Source organism: Erpetoichthys calabaricus, chromosome 11 (genome assembly GCF_900747795.2).
Source record: "Erpetoichthys calabaricus chromosome 11, fErpCal1.3, whole genome shotgun sequence".
In the NCBI taxonomy this organism is placed as follows: Eukaryota; Metazoa; Chordata; class Cladistia; order Polypteriformes; family Polypteridae; genus Erpetoichthys; species Erpetoichthys calabaricus.
In genome coordinates this window covers 124639151-124666950 of record NC_041404.2, presented here as the reverse complement: position 1 = coordinate 124666950, position 27800 = coordinate 124639151, and the positions used below count along the sequence as shown (strand labels likewise).

The following is a 27800-nucleotide window of genomic DNA, read 5'->3' as shown; positions in this document are numbered from 1 at the left end:
AAAGAAAAAACTTATTTTCATGCACAGCTATTTTTCATAATGGGTCATTCACATACTCAAAGGGAGTATCAATCACAGGAGACAAAGACTGGCGTTTTATTCAGTTACACCTACGAACATTCTGGGTTAAAAGTTTTATTGTACACTATTGTGACAATATCTGGAGTATTTGCGTGCAGTTCTATTCACCAGGTTACAAGACAGCAGCACTCCTAAGCTGTGTAGAGAAGAGCAACTAAGTGCATCTGAAGATTTGGAACATGTCCTACTCCGACAGACTCGTTTAGCCACTAGCAGAGTGGACCTTACTGAGGTCTTCAAAATTCTCAAAAGCATTGAGAAAGTAGATCCATCAGAATTCTTTCAAATTAACAGTGAATCTCATACTTGGACACCAGTGTAAATTAAGGGACAGTGCTTTTAGGACCAAAGCCAGGAAGCACTTCTTTATGTAAAGAATTGTGGAAATCTGGCTCAAAATACCATGACATGTACCTGAAGCAGAAACATTGACAACCTCTTTTAAAAAGTTCCAATTCAAGAAAACAAGTACAGTGTCTCCTCCCATCGCTGAGTGCAGAAAGTGGCTAGTGTCGCCTCCTGCATGGGCAGAAGTACAGACTCTGAAGCTACTGCACATATACTAACACAAACAACTAAAACAAGAGGGATGGAGGTTGAAGACTGAATCACATTACAAGTATGCAAGAATATACATAAAAAGTTAAAAACTGAAAGTCAACGGAATGTTTCACTTTTTAAAAGGCAATTTTGCAGTTTCAGCATCTATTTTTTTTTTTTTAATATAAATGTTAAAACAAGGTACTGCCAATTCTGCTTACATTTTATTGTATTTTCAGTTGCACATGTTGTTTTATACAGCACTACATCTTGCTTCTTGCATGCTGAAAAGGCCTTAAATACAATTAAGATTTCCTCATTGCTCACAAGTTTACAACTTGCCTCAAAGAACCTCATCTATTAAATTTCCACCTGGTAGGATTTTGCTGTCTTCCCAAGAATAAATGCACATCATTCTCTTAGAAGTGGCTGTCCACACTCCCAATCACAAACAAGATCAATTTAGATGAAGAACTCAATTTGCTGCAAGTGCTTGTCTTTGAACATACACCGTAGGGTTGGGGGTAGGGTGTCATCCATAAGTAGGAAATTCAAACTGAATGAAACTTGACTGGAGTTCAAGCCCATTGAGGCATCTGCCTATGTTGTATGTTAATACAATGTATAAAGTTAAATACTAAGTGTAAAAAGAGATGAAATACCAACACTGTTTAAAAAGATTGTGCTAATCCAGAATTTTAGTTTATGTTAAGGCCATAGCTAGCCAACATTCTTTCCTGAAGCCCAAAATGTCATTAAGAAGTAACAATTCCTTGGAAGAAAAAGAAAACTTTAAATCACTTCCAATCATTTTATCAGCTCTTAATACAATTCTAATGATTCCAAATGAGACAAAAGCAAGAGCAATTTTTTTTTTTTTTTTTTTTTTTTAAACACTGGAACACAGAAATATTTACATTCCTTATTAATATTCAGGTGCTCTTTTTTTTTTCTTTTTGAAGACGGTGCAACTCCTACCAAGGAGTGTGCATAGAACATTTAAACCATATATAAAACCCATTTGCAAACACCAAAATCTCTGGAAAATTGTGCATTTCATCTGAAAACATGTACATGGAAACATGCAGAATTACAGGTCAGAGAAGTATTCACATTTCAGTACCAAGACAACAAACAGACAGCAAGCGTACAACACTGTGTACATGTAAACATAAAAAAAACATTATTGTCTCAGATATGAGTGGGCCACAATGCCCTTAGTATGCAACAAAGTTTTACAATCACTCACTTTTAATATTTGTTCCTACTTTCTTCTAAAAACTATGAAGGTACATTGTGGTAACCGATTCTTTGAACAAAACCCGGAACTGACAAATGGCAGATACTGTAAGATGGTTTACATCAAGAGGAGATGTATGTCTTTGATTTAATAAATGTATGATAATACATTACCTGAACCATGATTAGATTGTCCCTGCAATTGAGGGTCACCCCTTCAAGACATTTCCCTGCTTCAAGTTCGTTTACTAAGAAATTTGATGCAAGTAGAAAATACCTGTTATAATTATCCAAATATTTAACAATTTACAGCATCTGGCAGAATATTAGCCAATAAATAAGGTCTCAATTTGACATACTTCAAGACCTGCACAATAATAAAGCCTCTTTAGCTGCCTTCTATCATCAATTCTTCATTCTCTCTTTTTTGCACCAATTACAAAGCTTTTGAGTTATTTTGTAAATTTAAGTAATGGTTTAAAATAAAAAAAAAAAAAAAACATCTTCAAGATATAACGCTTGATGTTTAAATTTTCCCTTAATGCTGAGCAAAGCCATAAACTGCTCATTAAGACCACGTAGTTAAGGACATTATTGGATTTAAATAATTACAGTTACATGAATTTCTTTTAAGGGTTGGTAGGGAGTTAAGGTATTGTATTAATTATGGTAAAAAAAAAAAACATCTGGTCAGTGTTAATCAGAGAAATTTGTTACCAACAGCAGAAAAATTCCCTGACCGGGGTGCAAACCAAAGATCAGCATTTGACAAGTTTAAATGACAAAACATAATCCAAAACAAATATGGCAGTGGTCTAGATTGTACTGTTTTCCGGCACAAATATAAACATAAAGGGGTAGATGGTACATAATTGTCAGAGGTGTGGAATAAAGCTTTTAAACCTTAGTTCTGCAACTCATTAGAAGAAAAACATAAAAGAAAGGCACCCTCTCTTATAGTACAGTACTGTGAACAGAGTGGCACAAACTCCTTTTATCTAAAAGTGCAACCATTGAAAGGGAGAATGAAAATGAGTGCAATACTGGCAGATCACAGTTAGAAACAAATAATGTTCAAGTAAACTATTCATAGTTCCACATATACTGATGTACAGTATGTCATAGAATTAATGTTACTATTTAAAATTCATCACACCCTGGCTTGCACAATGACTCATCTGCAAAAGTAAACATAAATAATTGTGCCAGTTTTCTGAGGTGTCAATAGATTTTGGTATTGTGTCCCAAACTTCAAGGAGTAATAAGCATAGCAGTTGCATCCAAGAATTCAGAGTTTTTCACCTCCAGGGTTTGGCTTTCCAGGAGCATCCATTGTGGTACACCCAAAACAAAACCATTCAGTTTGGATTTATTGTGGACACTGTCGATTGGTGTTAGAACAGGACAGTCTGCTATAACTCTCAGATAATTAGGCTGGTTTTATGCCAGGCTCTAAAAACTGATACCCATTTCCTCCCCACTGTGTTCAGCTCCATTTTTCCTTTTTATTTGTCGGCGTACGTCTTGTCTGTGACTCTTTTTGGATAGCACTTGTGCCAGAACAGATACAGTGGAATTTGAATTTCCTCTTAGTGTTCCTGATACTTCAGAGAGACCAATAGGGCTTGTAGCATTGACAGATGAGTACCCTGAGCTAAAGTCTCCTAAGCTTTCCCTCGTTTTCTGAAGGGATGACTTGCGAGTCCTAAAGATGCCTTTACACCCTGTTGCTCCTACATTGTTGTTAACACCTAGTTCAGGTAAGTAGCTCTCATCCTCACTTGACACACTGCAACAAACATGATCATTTGAACATGTTGCTTCCAAATCCAGCACTCCAACAGGAATGGTAACTGAAAAGAAAGGAAATCCAATTATATGCAGAAAACTAGGAAAATATTCAAGTCCTTTAGTTCTTATAACAATATACTAGGATACTCCTGCAGCTACTACTTTTTATTGTAAGTAATGTTTTCATATTTGGGTGACTGTTCCATGTGCTTAACTACCACTTTGTTATTGGATTCTCTCTTTATGACCTCAGTTTGCAAGATTGACACACCAGGCTTCCCTCAATGCTATTTCTGTCGCTCTCTTTTTTAATATTCTATTACCTACCTGTGTGCTGCAAAGGTTTATAGCACGGAAACACAGTGATTTACACATGCTGCCTAAGCTTAAATTACATTCCCATCACTGTACAAATTCCACTCATACATTCACCTGGTGTCTCTGTACTTGGGTACTGTACTCCACATTGCTTTCTCTTCCGTATGCTTCCCATGTGCAAGTTAGTTTAAACAGGTACTTAAAATTAGACAAGTAGAATGACTGTAGCTGTAAGTGCAAGTGTAGGAGCACCGAGGTGACCATGGGTCAGTGGCTGTTTCACAAAATTAGGCTACTAATGTTACACCACAGAACACAGTATCCTACTTTCATGCTGTATGAAAATTTGTACTGTGTACAAGTATACCAGTGTGCAGGAAATCCAGATTTCCTCCAGTATCCTATCCACGTGCATGTTTGGCCAATTACTTTCTTACGGTTTGTTGGGTGGAGTATGCCACAGATACACCAGAGATTCAACTTTTATATAAAGCATGCAGGTAAGACTGAAGTACAGAATTCTCATCAACAATGCTATTAGTATAACAGCAAAGGGTTTGAATTATCAGTAAAATTAATAAACAGATTCCGTCTCAGATTTGAATTACACAAAAAAAACCCACAACAACTGCATCTCAGGATTATGCATTTTAATCTCAAAGTAAATAATCTGCTTTTACATAAAAAACACAAAGTCATGCAAACAATTGAGTGTTATGAAAGCACTCTGTGGTATGAAAAGTGGAATTAAATAAATAGCTATTTTAATATAAAAAGGCATACAGCTAAAAATTGTGCCTATACTATATGCACATAATTTTGCTTTCACATATTTATTAATACATAATACTATATATACACACACTGACATCATGAAGTAACTGTCAGGAGTTTTTGCAATGAATTTCAATATCCAATAAACTATACACCTCTACAAGATAGTATCTCCAAAATATGCATTATCATGAAGCAAGATTTTGTGTATGTCAGTCACAATGTAACAAGTAATTATGGTGCAGCACAATAAGAACAACTAATATAAATGGCCCATTCTGTCCCACCAGCTTTGATTGCTGCTTTCAACAAATATTCCGAAAATGGTGACTGGAAATGTATTACCGTACTAGTAAATATGTTGGCATTTACAGAAAAAAGCAGTTTCCAGGCCATACAATGTCAGTATTTTTCAACAGCCGTATTAGTAGTATAACCTACATTCAACACTATAAGCACTTTAAAAGTACGCAATATAAATACTGTATCAATTAAAATATGACCATTTGGTATAATAAAAATCGTAAATGAACGACACTCTGAGCATTAAACATATACCCGGGGTAAGGGGTGTAATCTTTTCATCAAAACCTCAAATTTATAAATGTTACACTTACTGTCCCCTTCCTCTGTCTCACTCTCCTGGTCACCTTCATATCCTGAAGAGGAACAGGATAAACTCCAGTCCAGGAAGTCCCCCAATAAAGTCTCCTCTTGTGCAGAAAGTTCCGCTGTTGGTGTGACAAGAAGATTATCCCGATCTTCAGGAATATGTTCCTCTTTCCTCCTATAACACAATGCACTCAATGAAGGCTCAATGACCTAAACATGCTCCTAATTTAATTTCCCCCAACACAATTAACATTCATATCATCCAGTCTTGTGCAGATTGTAATGAAGTACTTCTCCAATTCTGAATAAGTCTGCCTGTCAAAAATTCAAGTAGGGTACAGTCAGTGACCCTCTCAATCAAAATGTAGTCTTGGTGGCAGACATTTAGTTCCTGGGCTGTGACAAAAGAACAACTTGAATGAATGAATTCCATGCAAATCTTACTTACCTTTTGTTTTTACTGGATGGAGAAGTGAGGAATGCATGGATATCACCAGCAGATTTAGTGTTAGCGAGAGGAGGCTCAGATTTGCACAAGATATCTTCTTCCACTTCTAAAATTGCACACAATTCACTGAAGACCATCACCTAGGAAAAGGTAGATGCATTTATTTATATTGTCCATTATATTTCAATGTAGTGTATCAGCATTAAGCTAGAAAACAATGTTATAAAACCTGTATGAGGTAGTACAATTAGTATAAACCATTATTCAAGCCTTTTATCTATTTCTTCATTTAAGCTTCTACTTGAAACTATCAATGTAAACTTTTCAGCAGACAGTTTAAATCCATACACATTTATTCTCACTAAAATTCTACTTATAGACAAGTCTTTATAGTCAGTGATTATTGAATTCTGACAGATGTAATGCTGGAAAGCAAAGGACACAGCAACCAGACTCTCCATTTCCCCTCAAACCTCACAAAATAGAAGTCTGACTACCAAAAATTACACAGTATACTTTGCAAAAAAGACCGAGCAGGAATTAATCCTCCATTGTTTATGCATTTTCAAAGAGAGCAGAATGTAGGGAATCCTCGTAATATGATAAATTCATTGTAAAGCAAACATAACCATAATAAAACAAGAGGATGTCAGAAGCAGTAAAAATGAAGCTAAACAGAGACCTGCCAATTGTGCATCCTGTCAGTACACCTTGGTGTACCCTTTTATAAATCTAAGTGTCAAGATCCAAAACAGAGGCAATGAAACTGTATGTAAATTTGTCATTAAGCCAAATATCATCATGAATATTAAAACCACATTTTCCTCAGTTTTTTCAGCATGACAGAATACTGCTCAAACACAATGGAAAACCTCAAGTTCAGCAGCCAGAAACCTACCAATCATTTCACTTAACAATAGGACCAAAATCGAATAAAAACAAAGAAGTGAAATCAAAGTTAATAAATCAAAATGTTATTCACAAGAAGGTATATTGCTTATTAGTGAATGGGTGAATTATGTATAAAAACTAGAACAACAATTCTCTAAACAAATGCATAAACAAATGAAAGGTCAAACAGCCGTGAAAGGAGTATGAATAGTAGGGTGGAGATAAAGAAATGCTATTTCTGTTTTTATCTACACAGTGGCAAAATAATCAATTTAAACATTGTTTATCAAGTTTGAAACTACATTACAAACATACTTCATTTGTATCATAGGCTCCAAAGGAAAACAATTTAACATTCAGCATTTAAACATTAATTGGTACTTGAATGGTGGCTACCTCATGGTTATTTAGAGGTACTTAATTAAGGAGAGAGGGGGAAAAAAAATCATTCATGTCTTTAACATTTGCTATGAGATAAATCGGTATACCTCCTTTTAATTGTGCTAGGGTTAAAATAAGTTCCTCTCAAGTTTAACACCAACAAATGAAACAAAAATGTCCAAGGCATTGAGACAGTACTAATGATTAAAAGTAGTGACTTGGTGGTCATCTGCTAATTCTTCTTAAAGGTGGACAAAACGTACAGTGAAGTAATGCACAGTTCTAGCTAAGTCATTTTGTAGGTATTATATTCGGGTCATGGCCAAGGGTAGACCCTCAAAAATATTACAGGCTGAAAAGCTCAGCCTGTATATACTGAAAGGTTTAGTAAAGAGGAATCTAAAAGGATTGCAATAAAAAACATTAACTGTAAAACCGTGATGCAAATTGAATTGCCAAAGGTGGAAGCACTACTGCTGAGCCAGACCGCTGACAGGAAAATTTGCTATCAATCAATGAGTTGAAATGTCAACCATTCACATTAGACATATTTCTAAAACCCAAACAGATAGGCTGGCAAAATTCAGATCAAGAGATGATCACTTAACTCGTATTAGCAATATCTGTACATGGAACTCAATAATTCCTAACAAACGCTAATATAATGTTAATGTTAAAATATGAGCTATTGAAGACAACTTCCTGGCCATATGCAGGGTCTGTGTAGTAAGGATGTCATTTGAACCAAATGGAAGGCTTCTCCATTAATAGCAGAAGTGCCCTTTTCCGTATGTGCTACATTTGTGACTATGCACTCTATACAGCAGCAAAGAATGCATTAGGAAACGGTACGAGAAAAATGCTTAAAGTAATTTAAAACATAAATTATCACAAAAGGTTTATTTTTTTTTTTTTATATAAAAGATACTTAAGTCTAGGTAGCACTGTGACATAAGCAACAGCACTAAGTGGTATTTAGGCTATTACATAACAAAAGCTTATTAGTCTTTGCTTTACTATATAATTATATTTGGACAAGTTTCAGTAACTTTTTTCTTTAAAGCACATATCACTTAATTCTGCCTGCCGAGACTGACTGGCTATTTTATAATAATGGTCCATCACTTGAAAATGAGCTACTTCCATGTAGTCAATGTCTGAATTTGGCAGGTGTGGGGAACGTTACCGGTTTTCATCAAGTAAATAGGCTTAAATTCCAAAACAGTGGAATAAGTGGGGGTGAAAAGGGGCTAGTGATTTGAGGAAAGAATTGGTACATTTTACTTAATCGTAATGCACAGGTAACAAAGGGTAAAGACGGGTGAAGCAGTTAACACAAGACGTAAATAGTCTAGCATCAATATTTAAACTGTCACCTCAGTATAGAGCATGATAACAGAGCTTTCAAACTCCAACCAATATGCAAAAACAAAAGGTGTTACGACTTCTACAGCATGTTTAAAAAAAATATCCTTTCTACATTAACCAAGCAAGCGAATTTACACCACATATATTTCCTTCTTAAAATTAATTTGACAAAACAGCACAATACCTTTTCTTTACTGATCTGCTGGTAAGAATCGTCTTCAAATCTCTGCTGCACTCCAGTCAAAGACATACTTCTATTATCCTTAGGTACTTCATCATGGAAGCTGGAAAAAATGCGTAATAAAAAATTTGATACATATATGAGTGTGCACAGAAATGAACTGGAACCCTGTCCAGTGCAGTTTCATGCCTTGTGCAAAGCACTGTTGTGATAGGGTCTGTCTCTCTGAAATGAATTATGTAGGTTTGAGAAGGCTACCAAATCATAAAAAAAAAAAAAAAAAAAAAAAAAGGGTGGAGGAGGAACAGTGCGTGTTATCCAAAGGACTCCTTTAATGCAAAATAAAACCGTAGGTCACCAATAGTTACAACATAAGTTTAAAGTTTCCATAATGCGGTCGATCGATAGAGATAAATGAGCTTTCAACCCACCATCAACAGACACCTGGACATAAATCCAGCATATGCAAACTTAAGAAGAACATATTCATAATAAACAAGACTTTACACCCAATACCCCCCCCCCCCCCCCCCCCCCAAATAATTTTTTGCTATATATTGCCTTTGGATTCTTGTAAGCCTAAGCAATATCCTCTGATGAAGACAACTGGCAGGGGTTGAAAGCTCAGGAATAAAAACTACTTTATGATACGCGATTAATTTTTTCTCCCTTTGTGGATCTCCAGCTGCAAATATGCAAACCGTATCACAGACCTTCTCTTCCATATATAAGACTAACAATCTTGCGGTCTTGTATGTATGTTATCATCCAGTTGACGCTCAGAAGGCTTCGCTCTTCCCATCGTTTTTACACTATTTTAAACGTATTCTGCGATGACATTTTGATTAAAATAGGTTATTATATACTAGGGGGCTCTGCCCCCTGCTCGCTTCGCTCGCCAACCCCTGGTGTTGGGAATGAGAAAGAGCGTGATGTATGAATGAGATATAGAATAGTGTGAAGGTGTAGATGATGCAAATAGAAAGCAAACAATAAAGTGTGTGGCACAGTGTAAAGGTTTATTGGAAAATTTCTTTGCACACGCCGTTTAAGTGTAAAAGGTAATTCCAGGTAAGAACTTGTAAGGTCAATGAAGATGGTTATTGTCGTGATCAGAGTCAAGTTTGTCAGAGCTTAGAAAGAGTTGTGTCTCTCCAGGAAGTAATGCAATGACTTGGGTATTTATGTTTTCCACATTAATATTTTTTGGACATAATATAGTGCGTTGTGTTAAAAGGGGCATTTGATCTAATGAGATTGCTGTTCCAAATCTGTCTGTAACTAAGTCGGCGCAGATAAAGGCTTGAGGAATTGTAATAATATCTGGGAGAAGTCTATCTGTATTGCTGAGTGTACCATCTCCCAGATGTAATAACCAATTGTTATGATCTGGATCTGGACATCGCATGTTTTGTACTAACTGTATCTTTTGAAAGCAGTGCCAATTGTCTGCGTATTTTAAGGTGCACTGAACAATAGCTGAGCGCATGGAATGTGGAACAATAGCTAAGCACTGTCTAAAATCTCCTCGTAATAAAAGTACCTTTCCTCCAAAGGGAAGATTATTATTCATAAACGTTTGTAGAAGTTTATGAATGGTGTTGAGTAAGTGAGTGGATGCCATTGTACATTCATCAATAATTAACAGTTTTGCAAGACGGATGTCATGTGCAGTGCCACTGTTAATGTTCATAGTGGATATCGATTTGCAGGATCTAATGCAGTTCATAAAGATTTCACTTTCAGGTACATCGTTAGTTAGAAGCTTCTGTAGATATTCAGGATATGAATGTAAACGAGGCAGTCTAATTTGACCGTTTTGATAACAACGTGTAAATTCATTACTTGTATTGCCAGTTGTTTCTTCAGGGAAGTTAAGTGAATGACAATGATTGCAAATGACATTCATTAATCCCAATGAATTTTCCTGAATAGTGGACTCATTATTGAACGCGTTGTCAGCCACCTTTATTTATTTTGTCCCTTCGCTGCCGTTTCTGTATGTCTGAGGCGGGAGGTGTTTCGTTTTAAATCCGTGCCTGTTTCGATGCAGCACTTTGAGACGCGCGCTGTATGCATCTACGTTCAGTGTGTCTGTCCATATGCGCTCGTTTCTGGTAATGTGTTAGTTGAGCTTTGCGTTTTTGGAGCCGAGACATTTTTTCTTCCGGAGGTTCAGAAGCGCGTTGTAAGCGCCGCCGTGTATTTTGTTTTTTCATGCGGGTTCGTGTGTTTGGTCCAGTTATCCGAGCCGTATCGTTTTGTACCTGTGATCGTGTATTTATGACTTGTTTGTTCTTCAGCGTGAGAAATATGGATAAGTAATAAGGAGGATCGCACTCACTGTTAATATGGAGCCTTTTTTGCAGTTGAACGGTTAATAGTGCCTCATTGTAATGAGATCCACCTATGCTGCATAGTGTGAATTGTGTTTGGTCCTGTTAACCGAGCCGTATCGTTTTGTACCCGTGATCGTGAATTTATGACTGGTTTGTTCTTGAGCGTGATAAAAATGGATAAGTAATAAGGAGCATCGCACTCACTGTTAATATGGAGCCTTTTCTGCGGTTGAACGGTTAATAGTGCCTTACTGTAATGAGATCCACCTATGCTGCATAGTGTGAACGTGTTGAGATGACGTATGTTTAATACGGACGGTTCATTTAGAAATGGGGCTTTGTGTGTAGATTTGTGCATATTTGCGTTGTTGATTTGTTTCAGGGTGCACCGTTCCAATGCGATGCAATATTTGTCCAGATATGCTTCTTTTTTTTTGTGTGCTAGTTTCGTGTGCAATGGCTTTCATGCGGCGCTGTGTGCGTCGCCTGCTTTTGACTCCTTTTTTCTGTGGTCGCGGCTGCCTCTCGCGGCGCCTCATTTCTTGGGGTGCCTGCGCAGTACGTCTTTTTGCGGCTACGGCCCATGGCCGGATGTCCCTGTGTCCATCCGGTTTAGCATTCTCGGTTAGTAATGTGGATAAGTAAGCAATTTTATTTTTTATCTACCATTAACATCCTATATTTATTTTGTGGATTCAACAGCTCTCTTTGGGATTTTTGGTTAATCTTAACCTTACAACATGTAAATTCTAAATCTAATAACCTTGAATGGAACATAACAAAGTAACTACATTAAATGACAGTTTCAATATTAAAAAAAAACAAAAAACTACAAAGCTGAATCTTTTGCTGATCTACAACTAGGTACCACAAAAGTCACATACCATTTCTTATGAAGACTGAGGACAGATATGGTCAAATCCTGAAGAGAAAACCCCGTAAATTCAGATAATTGGAAGGACCATGGGAGAGCTGTTAAAATAAATAAAATAAACACATACATACTGTAAATGAATGATATAAAGAGGTTATACATCTGTTGCTTGTGTATCTGTGGCTCTCATTCACTGTCATTAAATGCTTCAGAGAGATTTCTGAAACATTTACTAGCTGTTGCACTTAACAAAAATGCAAGGAATAACATCCCAACCCCTCCTCCCACAATAATTATTTCCAGAATGTCAAAAAAATATATTTCAAAGAATTTTTTTTGGAGAAAACATGTGAATGTTTCTCGATTAAAGAACGAAGGCTGTGCTGACAAGTAACTTTTTAGCATTTGGAGTATTGCACAAAAATGTGGCCCACCCTTACCATATCCATGCAATATCCTAGTAAGCAAAAAAGCTGCCGATGCCAAAAGAGCAGGAGAAAAGAGCGAGAAGTTCGTGTGGAGCAACGAAAGCTCACAGATGTATTTGAAAAGGTTTTCACTTCTCTTTTCCAGAGAACACAGAGACAACAACACTTCACCATAATCAAGAATAGTGGGCATCTGTTTTCAGAGGGGAAAAAAAAAAAAAAAAAAAAGTCAAGTAAACATTAAAACACATTCATGTAAAAAACACTTTAATGACTACCACTTATAGTGCACAGAGGGAAAAATTATTTTCTCAAAATGTATGTTATATCAGATTTATTCACAATGGCAAAATACTAAGTACAGACTCTTATATTACTGTTATAGATCTGTAATATTATGCCTAGCTAATGTATTAACCAATGTAAAAAAACAAATTTCACCACAAACTAAAAAGCAAATTATCCATATTAAAACGTTACACAAACATACAAGAAACTCATGCGTCCTTTGAGCCCACACCAAATAATTAAAAAAAAAAAAAAAAAACACTGAAAGGCACACACCCGTATTTTGCCTTCAAGAACAGAGATGACTTCTCCCATCATTCTAACCAAATCTTCATACTTGTATGTGTTATCAGTTAGCCATACTGCTTCTCTTATGGTAAGAATCTCTTTACTCGTATATCTATTAAAGGAAGAAGAAAACAGTTACATTTTAATACTGGATGTGAAGTCCATTTTGGAAAAACTGAAATGAGAGCATCAAGTGCTGCTTGGCAGCCATTCAGGAGGTGCCAACAAGATAAAGGACGAGATGTGGCTTGCTGCACACCAGAAAACAAATGTTTTCAGGAAACAATTTTCATATATTCAAACTTCTTTAATTAAAATACTAATAAAACAGATTGTCAGTTATCCCATTATACTCTGTTAGCAGCCTTGGAGTTGAATGTGATAGAAAGCTAACATTTAAACAAAATGAAAAAACTACAGAATGTGATTGCTTGTCAAAGTCATGATGCTAAAAATTGTAATGCTCAAACAGTTTTTTTTTTTTTGGACTAATAGAGTTTTGACGTTAAAACTTTCCTGCAAACTTAAAGGCCTTGTAATGTGTCAGGATCATCATTATCCATTTTTCATCTACATAAATATAACAAATCCAAGGTCTGACACTAGCCTTCCCATTACAAGAAAACAAAAAAAAAAAAATCCACTTTGTAAGTCTTTAAAAAATTGCTTTATGCCATCCCTTACCTGAAACACCTTTTTTTAGCAAGGATTATAAGTTTCTCCTGCAGGTTATTCTTTTCAAGGTTACAATACCTTGTCTGTAACCACAGATTTCCACGGTCATTCCAAAATAATACACAGTATTCTTTCCCAGAACATTTGTGGGCTTGAATCAATTATCCTCAATATGTTTTCTCCTGATTTTTCATTTGAATTTAATCATTTAGTGCTGTTTTTCAATTAACTTCTTCCATCGCAAAAATTAATTTGTTTTGTTATAAGTACAACTAAAACCTTTTTTCTTTGAACTGTCTTGTAAATGCACTTTTTACTAAGGACACAAAATAAAGACTAACTGATGTAAAGTATTGTTGTGGAAAGCATTGCTTGATTAAAATTATTTCAATGTGAAGACATAAAACAATGAAATTGACTCATATCACACTTACCGTGTACAGATAACCATGCAAGCAATCCCTAGCAATTGCAGCCTAGTTTTATCAACACAGGAGACTAGTAGGTAACGATCAACACAGGACACAGTTATGTGGAGGGTCAGACTGGAGAAGTCCTTCATTGTGGCAACTTCTACTAGCCAATCCACAAGAATGTACCTGAAGAAAATAAAGTAAAAATATAATGAAATGTCAAGCATGCTTATGAAACAACTAGGAAAAATAAAAGGCTGTCAGAAAAGTGTAATCCTGGAATTTGCAGAAAATTAAATAACTTTTGCCATACTTTACAATATTACTAAAAAAGCAAATTATACCATAACTCACTCAGAAAAATATAGGCTGGACAGTAAAGAAATTTTACAGCTGAGCACAATTCTCACATGCAGAAAAATTATTTCAGATAAGGAAGATAAAAACTAAACTTAAGGTAGTTATAATCACAGACAGTGGTGCCAGGGAATGGTAACATTTCACAAAGAATACTTTAACTCTACTCTGTACACAAAACAATAATGATTGTGGATCGTATAAGCTTGTAAAAAAAGCATACAGCACTTACAGCCAATAGTAACCTCATTTACTCTGTTACAACATAATGCCACCTACCTCATAAAGTTATTCACCCCATTCAGCTTGGATGGCTTGTTGAGAGAAGATGACTGGAAAATTTGAGACACCAAGTCACTGCAACCTTTCTGTTCCAAACCCAGCTGGTTCCTGCTTACACACGCTCTAGCAAGTGCCAACTGGAAAACAATAAGTATGGCATATTTCCTTATACTGGCAATAGAAAATAAATGGCCATTTACCTTCAAACAACAAGCACTGGACTGCATTCAATTATAGAGCTTTTTTTGTTCCTCAATGAAATTAAATAGTACTACATGGCAATGATATATATAGTAAAGAAGCAGATATTGCATTTAAAACAGCATTTTAAACTCATTTAAAGGAGAGAATTATTACAAATCCAACTGTAACCAGCAAAGCAAAATCTGCATAGTATTCTACAACCACCAGAGTGTAAACAGATATAGGTGCGAGGGATTATATGCAAATACAGAACACTTAAAATTAAGTTACTTGCCTGTGCTTCCCAGCAGCCTTTGGTGGCATAATCTCTGAGAGTTCGAAGGCTCTGAAGATATCGTCCAGGATCAGATATCTTGAGTTAAAAGTAAAAAAAAAACATCCTTAAATAATGTAAACACACACACATACACCTCTTATGTACGGTTTTCAGAATTTCTAATGTTACATAAATCAAAGCTGATCTCTCCACGTGCATCTCCAGTCATACTACTGGAACAAAGGCAAGGCTTCTCATTACACATATAAAGTAATTAAATATCAGCTTCATTTCTTCCATGGAAAAAATAAGCAAAGGAAATTTAATGAACAGCTATAGAATCATTCTTAATACAACGCAACCACCAAATACCACTTCTGGCTTAACCAATTTTTTTCAGTCAGTCAGTGTTACTTTACCACTCTACAGATTCTGGAAACTTGGCTATCACTGAAATGTTTCTCTGGATGTTACCAATTGAAATATCATCCACTTGAAATTTCCCATTTGGAGCTTGCATTTTCCCTACAGTATATCCCAAAATAGGTGAACACAGTGTCCAAGATAGTCCACAGCAGCCCCATTGCTAATGGAAGCACTACCTTCAGCAGTCAACTCCTTTGTTTTCACACCACTCATCTGGAAAATAAACCTTAACCCTTGCAGGTTGCGTCATGATCACTGGTAATCAGTCCTACTATAGCTACATTGTAAGCAAACCTGGAAACACATACTGAAGAAACCTAATCATTATATCCATGCATGCTTATTTCTGTGGAAAGTACAGTTCTGACATTTTCAAAAAGAGTAATTGGTCAAATAAGGAGCTAATGTAGCATTTGATGAATTATGAAGAATGAATTGAGGGAAAATAATAATCAGAATAAAACTGACGCACATTTGTGTTAGCTCCATTAAATTTTCCCTTCCAATTTCTGATGCAATATTGAACTTCCTGGTAAAGTTCTACTTCATGTTGTCCAGAGGCGGAACAAATGTTTTCTCTGAACAGGTCTTTCCTTTTACTGGGTCATATAAACTTACATACTCGTGCATCACAATTATGGACACAATTCATATTTTTAGACAAGTGGAACATTCATAGGAAATATACTGTATATATTAATTCCTAAACACAAAAATATTTTGGCTATTGTCCATTAATTTTCTTTAAATAGTTATCTGCATATCAACCTTGAAAATGAACTAGGAAATCACGGAGGAAACTTACTGCAATCTTGCAAGTAGAGTCCCAGAGCAGAAAAGAGCTTTGCAGACATCCATGTTTAGAGGATTCCTCTAGCATTGCAAGAGCTTTGTTGTGCTTGTCTTCATCCTGAAAAATAAATGAAAGTAAAGGTATACAGTGATCCCTCGCTATATCGCGCTTCGCCTTTCGCGGCTTCACTCCATCGCGGATTTTATATGTAAGCATATTTAAATATATATCGCGGATTTTTCGCTGCTTCGCGGGTTTCTGCGGACAATAGGTCTTTTAATTTCTGGTACATGCTTCCTCAGTTGGTTTGCCCAGTTGATTTCATACAAGGGACGCTATTGGCAGATGGCTGAAAAGCTGTCCAGCTTACTTTGTCTCTCTCTCTCTCTCTCTTGCGCTGACGTAGGGGGGTGTGAGCAGGGGGGCTGTGTGCAGCTGCTTCCTGAAGGACAGGCTGCACGGAGCTTCGCATACTTAAAAGCTCAAAGGGCACGTATTGATTTTTTTATCTGTCTCTGTATCTCTCTCTCTCTTCCTGCTCCTGACAGAGGGGGTGTGAGCTGCCGCCTTCAACAGCTTTGTACCGGCGGTGCTTCGCATACTTAAAAGCCGTATTGATTTTTTTTTTGACTGCTTGCTTTGCACTCCTTTGAAAAGGAAGATATGTTTGCATTCTTTTAATTGTGAGACAGAACTGTCATCTCTGTCTTGTCATGGAGCACAGTTTAAACTTTTGAAAAAGAGACAAATGTTTGTTTGCAGTGTTTGAATAACGTTCCTGTCTCTCTACAACCTCCTGTGTTTCTGCGCAAATCTGTGACCCAAGCATGACATTCTAAAAATAACCATATAAACATATGGTTTCTACTTCGCGGATTTTCCTACTTCGCGGGTGGCTCTGGAACGCAACCCCCGCGATGGAGGAGGGATTACTGTAATACACAGAAGATACTACAAATATCATATTTAAAAATTTACACTACTTAAAAGTATCTGGGATATATGCTGTGCTTTATCTTGCATATTACATCTAGCATAGTTGCTACACACAATTTACCAGAACTTTCTACACCCAATTATTTATTGAAGCTATCATTTTGTACATTCCACCTCTTCCAGTTTTCTTTAATTTAATTTGTTTTCCCATTTAGAAAAGTAGTTAAATGTGGAGCGGCGGCCAAGTTCAAGTTAGAAGATCTCAAATCGTAGTTGCACAATTCCCCTTTTTAAAGAAAGATTATGATTTCTAATTAATTCCAATAATGGGAAAAGACACATCAAAAACATATTGAATTTAAACCCGAAATCCATACATATTGTAATATGATATTACACTAACAGACACTATGTTTTTACTCTTGGTAATGTGCCCTCTGTTGCATATTTTTGTAACGCCCTGTACAGTTTTCTAAGGTCTAAACTGAGTAGAAAGGAAACACACAACATTGTGACTTCAACAGAATATAAAAAAAATAAGTATATTTAAAATTTAAAGTTCAATTGTCAGATTTGCTGGAAAGAAAACCTTCACAAACACCCCCCATTTAGTGCAAAGTATGCTAATTACCAATTTATGAAATTAAAGATAGTACTACTTCTTGGTTTCCCCTTATAATTTCTGAATAACTATTTTTACATTTTACACTTTACTGCCCAGCGTTTTTACGTTTTACCCTCAATTATATCACAGCTCCAGTTTATTCAAAACTCGGCTGCAAGAGTCCTTACATGAACCAGCAGCAGCGAACACATCACACCCATCCTGCTCCGCCTTCACTGTCTCCCTGTGTCTTACAGAATCGAATATAAAATCCTACTAATAACTTACAAAACCTTAAATGACCTTGCACCAAACTACATCAGTGACCTTCTCCATTACTACGTGCCTGCCTGCCCACTAAGGTCCTCCGATTCTGGCAATCTTGTTGTGCCCCACACTAAGCTACACTCCATGGGTGACAGGGCCTTCAGCTGTATAGCGCCCAGACTCTGGAATGACCTACCGAAATTAATCAAGTCAGCTGACTCCATGAATTCTTTTAAAAAAACTCAAAACTCATCTGTTCAGGAAGGCTTTTAGCTCTACTTGACTTTATTACCCTTCTCTCAGTTTACCTTTATGTCAAAATGCTCATGAATGCTCATGTGTGTGCTAGACTAGTGCTGGGCGGTATGACTAAAATTCTCTCTCACGACATTTTTCAAAATTATACCGGATTCATGGTATTCAACAGTATTGTTTTCCCTCCCATGCATGAGTGGATGTTAACCACATTTTCCACTTCAATTACTGCAGTAGACTGGCTAAAAATAACCTATTCCACTGTCATGAGAATTGTACATTGTACAAAAAAACATTTTAATGTGCACGCAAGTATTAATACAGGTTTGCATGGCCCCATAAAGTGATAGTTTTCAAAGGGGTGGCACTAATGAAGAGAAGGAATCACATTGCATGACAGTTGCAGTCAAAATATAGAACCTTTTTTATTGAACAAATTTTGCTAACAACTTAAAACTATAATTTTGACAACATATTTTCAACCATCCAAAGAGGCATTTAGACTTAGTAAAACATCCAGAGGTGCTTGTCAAAAGTTGTATTGCACTGAACATGTCATAGAAAAGGAACAAACAGTAAATATTTTTTGTAAACCAACTGCACTTTCTGTTAATGTTAACAATCTCTGCCCACTGACACATTAGCTATATGGATTGTAATGGTGTTGGTTATCTCGATCCACCACTTGCTTTTTTTGTCATATCTAGTACCTCGAGCAAACGCGTCTACAAGTGATGTCTGATTCAAGTGTCCTCTCGCTGTATCAGTTTTACCCGAGGACGTGGAGGGTGCCAATCTTAGTTCCACACATTCATGGTACTCCAAAGCATGTTTGCGGCTCAGGTGGTGCAGCAAATTGCTCGTGATGCCGCCTTGGGTGACAACTTTAGCTCGATAGCATTTGCAGTAAGTAGTTGTTTGGTCCACGTCCGACCTTTTAAAGCCAAAGTATCTCTAGACAACAGACACGGTTTCTTTTTTTGGCAAAAGTTCTTCTGTGTCATCATGTTCAACTTTATCGTCTGCTACAGCTTCAGTTTCAGAATGTTCTCTGTCCATTTTCACCGCGCAATACCTCCACTAACACACATACTCCGTTGCATGCGTGTTTAGCAGTGTAGCAGCGAAAAAGGTCCCCCTTAAACAGTTTCCAGCTGTGCCACGTTCCGAACATTGTTTAGGCTATTTAAAACGGTATTGTGGTATAAGAAAATTCCATATCATAACAAAAATAATAAACAGTTTTCGGTATGAAACGGTATACCTCCCAGCACTATGCTAGACCATCAATTATGTTGTCTGTTAGACTTTTTTCTCTGAATTTACCGTCTTAATATTCTTTATTTATTTATCTGGTTTGTACAATGCTATATACTGTATACCCTGCCGTTCTCTTAAACTCTGTGAAGTTATATTAGAGTGCTGCTCATAACGCAATATGTATACACAATGGTCCCCTTGTTAACCTGTGTTAGCATGTACATGTTCTGAACTGGACGGGTTAAAACTCTGGAAATCTTCAATAACTTGTTCACCTGCTTCACTTTCCTCTGCCCAACACAGAAACTGGAATGTTTTGAGGTAATAGTTACTGATGACAGTTTACTAGTTATGTCACTTTACTAGATTTTTGCTACTATGGACTTTTTCACCGTTTAAATACAATAATTTTACTTTTACAACTGCATGATGCTTTAATATTTTATTTACCTGTACATAATTTGTCTTCATTCCCTTTTCTATTTCTTTGTCTACTTTATAAACCACACTGCAGGCTATTACATTTTGCTGCATGCTATTACACTGTTAAAATACTAGTGAATGCCACACATGGACCACTGCTCATAAGACAAGAAAATTCGATCAGTTATCATAATTGTAACTTTTGGGGGACATAAATATAGTGAGATTATATACTTAGCTACACTTATACATGATACAACAGATAGTGCTATGAATGCAGCAAATAGTAATCTGAACCAATTTACGAAATTTAAGCAACAAGATATTCTTCAATCCACTTAATTCAATTCAGGGACATGGAATACATCCTTTTGTGTCTCAACTTTAAAGTCAATTTATATCTTTAACTACTAATCTTTCCTGCTTTCCATTTCATAAATAAGAAACAACTGCAGACATTCCATAATAATGCATTCTTCAGTTAAGAAAGTGATCACCTCGTGTGAGAAACGATACATCTTAAATTAACATCTACTAATAAATTACCTCAATCTAAATATGCCAGAAAAAAATGTTTCTAAAAATTATATGTAAAAGAAATACTTACATCAAAGAGCAGAAGCACTCTGGCCAAACAGTGCAAAAGGGTTCCTTTCATTGACTTTAAAAAAAACAAAAAAAAACAAAGTCATTTACGGTACTTTCAAACATTTAACCTATATTTAAAATTAAAGTAACAACAAACAATGATGAAATACAGGAATATTGCACTGCAGTCCACAAATACCAAAAGAATGGTCATTCTTACAGGCCAAGCCATGCTTTCTTGCTTCATGCTTTCAAACACCACAGCTTTGCAGCAGCTACCAGTTGGAGACCAGGGTGGTCTTATGAACAGCCAGGTGAAAGGTTCAGGAGGTATCCGCAAGCTCTCAGCAAGGCTAAAATAGTGAGAAGCCTTTTCTCCACACACCTCTGCACGTCCCTCATCACTCACAGATGCTATCGACAAAGCAAAAACAAATAAAATGAATAAATTAAATTAAAAAAGGGTAAAATCAACTATGTTAATAAAGATTATGGAGGAATTTAACAGGTGGATTCTTTTGAGAAGAGAGGTAAAACATACCATACAAGACTTGGAAAATTTTTCACATTTAAGATTATAATATATAATTATGTTGTAAAAGAAATTTGTACTTTCAAAATAGAAATTCAGTTATATGCCTTTGCACGACAGGACGTTAAACACTAAATTTTGAAACTAGTCAAGGAATCACAGAGAAGGAAAGAAAGAGAAAGAAAAAAATACAAACACTTACGCCCTTCATTGTAAAGGTAAGCAATGCCCAATTTAACTGCTGCGCCAAAATTTCCACTGTGTGCAGCACTGTTTAAAAACACAATGGGAAATGTAACAAATGATAAGTTTAAAACTGAGTATTTCCAACTATATTTAATAACAATTATTAGAAATAACTCTAAAAAAAAAACAATACTCCAAAATTACAATCATTCTGTAGAAACCATGTTACATACAAAACACAAAAAGAAATAACAGTTACAGTGCTGATGCTCAAATCTAAATTCAGAATTACATATTTTAAGGTCATTTTAGCATACCGTTCAAAAATCCAGATATTCTCTGGTGATGGCCACACATCTTGAAATCTGGCTCTTGCCCAAACACTTGTGTGACTGTCGATGAGATCTCGAAGATGCGAGTGTACCTGATAAATAGAATGAGAAGTCTAAACGTAAGGCATTGAATAGGTCTATTTCCAGGAATAGCTGTAGCGACATTTAGGGCTCCTTTAATGTTGAATAAGAACATGCTCTTTGAATAAATAACTAACACAGACAAAAATAGCATGCAAGTTAAATGCATGTGTAAATTGAGCTTTAATGTCTTTCATTCTGCGATCTCAAAATATGAATCATGACATAAACCAATTTGTACAAGCTTTATAGTTACATACACATTGATTTTAATATTTTAATCAATTTCTAATGTCCCGATCTTATACTTATTAATTACAGAAACAATGCCATTTGCTCAACATTTCTACAGACTACAATAAATTTCTTACAAGAATAATTGTTCTAGTGCTAGCTCTACAATGTAGAATTTAGAAAACACTGTCAAAGTTAGCATGTATGCCTTTGCCATCACTTACAGTATAAAGTAGCTTGAAGGCTCCAAAGAAAGTGTAAATGAGAACACTAAGGAAGTTTTTAAAGGAAATCATTTACACTGTACAAATGTGAAGTTTCAACACACAAAATAAATCAATGAGAGATGGACTGATCAACATGTATGTAGGGTTCTAATTTTGCTTATTTTAGGCAATATGACACATTCTACTAAGAGTTTAATTTGTAACATATTTTTGAAGAGGTTTATTTTCAAAAATGTTTATCTTAAATAAATATATGATAAGAGACAAAAAGAACTGTAACAAACATTTCTGGTACCATTCAAAGTATAAAGACATCAGTAAGTAACACACAACCTTCTGTCAGAATTAATTGTAGAACACATTATTTAGAACTTTGGAGCTGAAAATTGGAAAGCTTGATTCTATTAAATAAAATTCAAGGACGAATAATGAGGACTGCTTCTTAAAAAAAGCATACATAGACAAAGGGGAATATTTAAAAAGGCTTTAGTACAGTTTATCAGTGGAAAATAAAGGCAAGTACTTTCAAGATGGAAACTACACCACTCTTCAAAGATACTCTGGAACAATGGATCTACTAAAGTGGACCACTATGGCAGTTTTCAAAAACCATCAAAATCAGACATTGGGGCATCTTATCTATTAACTGAACAAATAAACCTGGTAAATGGAATAGCGTCTGGTCACTTAAGTTTTAAGGTGTGTCTTGAGCTTCATTAAAGTGGCTATTGCTGAAAACATCAAGTTACATAACAAAAATAAGACTCAGAAATGTTAAAATGACCCACAAAGTCATTCTCAGTATTCACTGTAGGTAACTAGCATAAGGGAAGTTAATCTATAAAATGGGCCTTTTGCTAGACCTCTTGTAATAATTTATTTGTAATGTTATTAAAGGGTGGCATGGTGGCGCAGTGGATAGCGCTGCTGCCTCGCAGTTGGGAGACCTGGGTTCGCTTCCCAGGTCATCCCTACGTGGAGTTTGCATGTTCTCCCCATGTCTGCGTGGGTTTCCTCCGGGCGCTCCGGTTTCCTTCCACAGTACAAAGACATGCAGGTTAGGTGGATTGGCGATTCTAAATTGGCCCTAGTGTGTGCGTGTGTTTGTGTGTGTCCTGCAGTGGGTTGGCACCCTGCCCGGGATTGGGTCCTGCCTTGTGCCCTGTGTTGGCTGGGATTGGCTCCAGCAGACCCCTGGGACCCTGTGTTCAGTTTCAGCGGGTTGGAAAATGGATGGATGGCTGGATGTTATTAAAGAAAACCAAAACTAATCACCTTATGATATGCTTTTACATGAATGACTAAAGTGTCAAGGCAGCGTTTCACAACTTAAGTATAAGCTTAAAAAAAATTGAAAGCATGCAATTTTTAAAACAAACATTAGGTCATTTTTGAAGTTAATCAACTGTTATATACATATCAAGTCTATAATAAGCACAATAAATCAAATGTTATTTTCTGAATTGGTGAGCAATGAACAGAATGAAAGAATATCCATACAGCACATCCATAGCCAAGTCATTCAGGAACTTACACCCACACAAAGATTTCAAGATTGACTTTAAAAAAAAAAAAAAAAAAAAAAAAAAAAAAAAAAAAAAATCAATGAAGAGAGACTTCTCTGAATAGACAAGCAACCGCTTCCATCCAAGAGAAGAGTGGGAGTAGTTTGTTGGTGTACTTTTAGGACGTGAATTTCTACAAGAATAATGCCACCCTCGTGCTGTTAATTAGAAGTCTAAAATGTAGACAGGCCAAAGACTAGACAAAGTTATGCTGATTTTGTTTTGTTTTTTTTTTTTTTGTTTTTTTTAAATCAAAATCTGAAGCTATGGAAAGTAGTCAGCCAATTTATACATTCACACCTGTTTTGTCTCCATTTGCCCAAGTGTACAAGCCTCCAACACTCAAAAAAATAAGCAAATGAACAAATAAAGTGGTGTGGAGTTCATATGGTAATAAGGGAATACTCCATTTTGGTTAAACTGAGAATCAGTACCAATCATCCAATACAGGGAACCAGCACATACCCCATCACATAATTTTAAATAAAAATTTATAACACTGTATACACCTTAGCACTGATTTTTAGTTAAGGCGATTGTAGTACATTGCAGCCGTTAGTGGTATGGAGTACTAAAATTGTGACTGGGAGTTTACATATTAATCCGGATAAATTCCCACTGCCTACACAACTACAATATAATCATATTGGATCGTTTTTGATTGCATAATGTGAGAAAGGTTTAAACAATATACTTTTTCTTGACAATGACAGGAAATGTTTAGTAATATATTAGCCTGAAGAAACAACTGTCTGTGAAAATGATAAAATGAAATGCAGCTAATTCATAAGGTAAAAAACAGGTAATCTAAATGCAGATATATTTAATCTGCACTCAAGACATAAACAAGAGCTCAAGAATAGTCAGTGTTAATAGCTCCTGAAATACCCCCCCAGCCTGTCCAATCACCACTGTAAATTTTGTGCAGCTTAATTCAGTATTTCTTTTCTCTCTTTCTCAATATGCTAGTTGAAAGCACACCAATTTATGAGATTGAGCAGTTCTAAAAAATGGCTAAAGAGACCAATGTCCTGTGATAAACTTCATGCAAACAAAACAGTGGGCTCTTGTAAATGGTTTTCTACATTCAGATTATTCAAACATATGTGTACACACACACACAGAGTATATTCTCACACACACATTACACAGCGTACATATGACCTGAATAACATACTGTATGCACTATGTTTTACAATTCTTTTGGAATTATAGGCAATATAAAAAAAACACCTGCCAAAACCTCATAATTGGTGTCATACTTTATGAGCATGTCAATAGTAACAGAGTCCTGAATCCATCACTTCATCTACTTTTTGACCCACTTAGTCAAGTACAGTGTCACAGAAAGGTGAAGTCAGTTCTGACAGCAATTCCCAGGAACCAACGGGGTTAACTAACTGATGCCAGTTACTGTATATCAATAAACACATCACCACAGTGCTGAAGAACAAATAAATTTGCTGCAAAAAAAATTGTAGACTAGTGCTTTGCTTTGCAGAGTTCTCTTAAGAAATATTACCATCATGCTGCCCAATCTGTGCTTAAGTTTCCGTAATTTAAAAATTTTCACAGTAAATTATTTCGGCAGTGCGTTTTTCAGCCCACTACAAGTTTACTAAGAAATATTACACATTAACTCACCAGCCGAACAGACGGTAAATCCTCAGCTGAAAGACACTGCAAAATGTAAAGAAGTACATCTTCTGGGAGAGTTAACAGAGTTTTTACAGGAATACGCTTCTTCACTCGCCTTTTTGTTGGCGCCGGGTAACATGATGAACATCTACAATGTACTGTAAAGACATGCATATAAAAATTAATGTTACATAAAAACTTTTTCGGAATACAGGGATAATAAACCAAGGATCTACTCATGGGCAGTCACATACCGTCCGTTCATCATATATAATCATAGCTTTTTAGTTTTTACAACTACAAAATTTAACCTTCATGATGTGCCAAAAACGTATTTTAAGGACTACTAAAATTAACTATTATTATTGACAGAAAAGAGTAAATAAATAAAAGACTGTAGCCTGTAGATGAACTGCAAATGTTCTAAATGCTGGTTCCCTCGGGTTTCCCTCCTTAGTGAGCAGTTCAGTTTTTGCGCCGCTGTACACATTAACTGACAGATAAGTTACATTGTGGGTCTGTCATTTCTGCTTGATACCGAAATGATTTAAGAATAGAGTAAATAGCAGTCTACAAGTATCAAACAGTTCTTAACATTTTCTTCTAATTTGGAAACATGTCTAAAGATGAAAACAACTGTTAATTCTACACTCAATTAATAAATCATTACCAAAAATGTCCAAGCACATAAATTATACTATTTAGCCCACTGACTGTGTTTCGCTGCCACTGTTAAATTATATTTTGGTGGTGCAGTTCTTCAAAATTCGCTAAGATATAACTGCACCGATGACTTCCATCGCGTAAAGCCGTTCAGCTTCAAGAAAAAAAATTACACATTACATAGTATAACCGGATAATTTTTGTAGATTATAAAAAACAAAACTTATGTGTACCACTTGTCACATACAAAACAGAAATATATCTCTACAACCAACTTATTTTACTTGCTCATTCGATCGTCTGCTTAAAATGCAATGAGAATGTTACGAGCCTAAGAAAGTTATTGGTACATTCCTGCACACTTACCGCCTACTTTCATTTCAATAAGTCGATTTGGCTTGGTACCTCAGATATTAATCAATAAGCACTTATTGTTCTGCACCTAAACAATTTCACTATTCGATAGACACACCACTCTGTACACTGAATTCCATTCCACTCATACCACTACCCCCTGAAGTCACCCTCCCCCGACACCACCCGCGCTTGCAATTTAAACATCAACTTTCCCTTCCTAATGGCTGACGCCTGGATCCACCTCCTTTGAGTCACACTTGTGATTGGATTGGCCAAGATTTCTGAATGTTCATTGGTTCCCGCGGATGTGGAAGACCCAATCCCTTCGTATGTCTGTGCTCATTGGTCATTCGCCTCGGAAGCGATTTCGAAACGGCGGCGTGTAGAGCCTTATGGGAATTCTATTTGATTTTTTTCATAGAGTTAACTTGTCTCATTTAAAGAGCTTGTGCACGTGACAAGTCGATAGTGAGCCAAGCGCGGGCTGTTTTACCGCCTGTATTATTTTTTAAATAAACCTTATTTTTTTGTATATCTTACACATCCTCGACTTCAGAGCGGCACAATAACAGTATGAGGACACGGTATAAATAGGAGGGGGTAATCAAACAGCATTACAGTGTAAAAATACGGACGCAAAACAACATTTTAAATTTTTAACTTAGCTGTTCATATTTGAATACGGTAACCGAGATCTCGGTCACTCTTCCACATCTTAGTGCAGCACATTAAATTGCTCGTGCCTGGACCGCGCCACGAAGTGAAGTGCAAGTCACGGTTCGGAGAAATCGCGTCCTCGAATTTTCTCATTAGTGAATACTTATTGGAAACGCCTTGCGTCCATTTTTTCAACGCGGTTTTCTTATATTCCAGGCATCAAATGCAAGAGTGTCGTCCATCTCAGTTAGAAAACCGTTGCTATACCTCCGATCTGACGTGAGTACACTGTAAACATAAAAAAACAAGTTATGGACATTAGAAAGTCTCGAATTCTATCTCGATTTCAGTGTAAATGTGCATTTTACAAAATGTGCGCACTTTTGGACAGATTTTGGACACCTTTTCCAATATCTCACAAGGTTATTTCACATAATAATCCTGTAACATTCTCAGAATGGTTTCATTTAGTAAATTAATTAGTGTCACATTGGGCAGGAACCTGTCTCAGCAATTTGGGTACAAGGCAGGAACACAACCATGGATGAGGCATCAGTCTATCACAGAGCTTATGGCCCACAAACATAACCACTGGGGCACTACATTTATTCATATGGACTTCTTCTTTAGAGACAGAGTGCATTCACAAGTTGACTGATATGAAAGAAAAACTCTCAACTTAAATGTATGTAAGCATTTGAAAATGAATTGGCAAAGAGAAGTGAAAAGATCTTCTCCAACAGGATCA

At 36.1% G+C, this 27800-nt stretch overlaps 1 protein-coding gene across 1 annotated transcript; it reads right to left on the bottom strand.

The window, feature by feature from the left end:
- Positions 1 to 832: 832 nt before the first annotated feature.
- On the bottom strand, positions 833 to 26604 carry ccnf (cyclin F). Its single transcript, XM_028813844.2, has 17 exons — positions 26405 to 26604; positions 25382 to 25533; positions 21616 to 21722; positions 21315 to 21382; positions 20801 to 20994; positions 20600 to 20653; positions 16260 to 16364; positions 15047 to 15124; positions 14566 to 14705; positions 13951 to 14115; positions 12830 to 12953; positions 12278 to 12458; positions 11848 to 11935; positions 8628 to 8727; positions 5804 to 5943; positions 5361 to 5530; positions 833 to 3713 (listed from the first exon to the last, which is right to left on the bottom strand). The coding sequence occupies exons 1-17, from the start codon at positions 26415 to 26417 to the stop codon at positions 3313 to 3315; spliced, it is 2280 nt and encodes a 759-aa protein (XP_028669677.1). The 5' UTR covers positions 26418 to 26604; the 3' UTR covers positions 833 to 3312.
- Between the last annotated feature and the right edge of the window lie 1196 nt (positions 26605 to 27800).

Bases quoted from the DNA above. Each gene is read 5' to 3' on its own strand.
- ccnf (XM_028813844.2), bottom strand. The intron at 15,125-16,259 runs GTAAGTTTCCTC...TTTTAACTCAAG, and splicing joins ACTCTACTTGCAAGATTGCA to ATATCTGATCCTGGACGATA. The intron at 12,954-13,950 runs GTAAGTGTGATA...TTCCTTTAATAG, and splicing joins TGCATGGTTATCTGTACACG to ATATACGAGTAAAGAGATTC.